General features: G+C 69.0%; 1 protein-coding gene across 1 annotated transcript in view; it reads right to left on the bottom strand.

Annotated features, from left to right (window-relative positions):
• LOC102894317 (TBC1 domain family member 16) overlaps window positions 1-255 on the bottom strand; it is a 16,485-nt gene that overhangs the window by 12,542 nt on the left and 3,688 nt on the right. The window contains 1 exon segment of the mRNA XM_015589734.2: window positions 20-187. Within this exon segment, the coding sequence (XP_015445220.2) occupies window positions 20-187 (168 nt within the window).

The raw sequence follows: 255 nt of genomic DNA, 5'->3' as shown, positions 1-255 counted from the left end.
GGCCCGGCTCCAGCCTCACCTTGCGCAGCTTGTATTCCTCCTCCACCTGGCCCAGCTCGTTCAGGTGGCCGAGCCAGGCGGGGACGTCCAGCCGCCGGTGCATGCTCTCCTCGGGGTGCGTCTCGGAGGACGGCAGCTTGGGGCGGCGGATGGAGAACTGCATGCAGGTCTTCTCGTCCGCGACGCTCTGGCCGGGAGGACAGCGGCAAGGTCAAGTGTCCCACACGCAGCTTCGGAAGCCAGCGGCGCTCCGCT

The sequence above is a fragment of the Pteropus alecto genome, unplaced genomic scaffold, assembly GCF_000325575.1.
Source record: "Pteropus alecto unplaced genomic scaffold, ASM32557v1 scaffold134, whole genome shotgun sequence".
NCBI classification, from domain to species: domain Eukaryota; kingdom Metazoa; phylum Chordata; class Mammalia; order Chiroptera; family Pteropodidae; genus Pteropus; species Pteropus alecto.
Note: the sequence above shows the minus strand (reverse complement) of the source record. Positions and strands in the feature narration are given on the sequence as shown.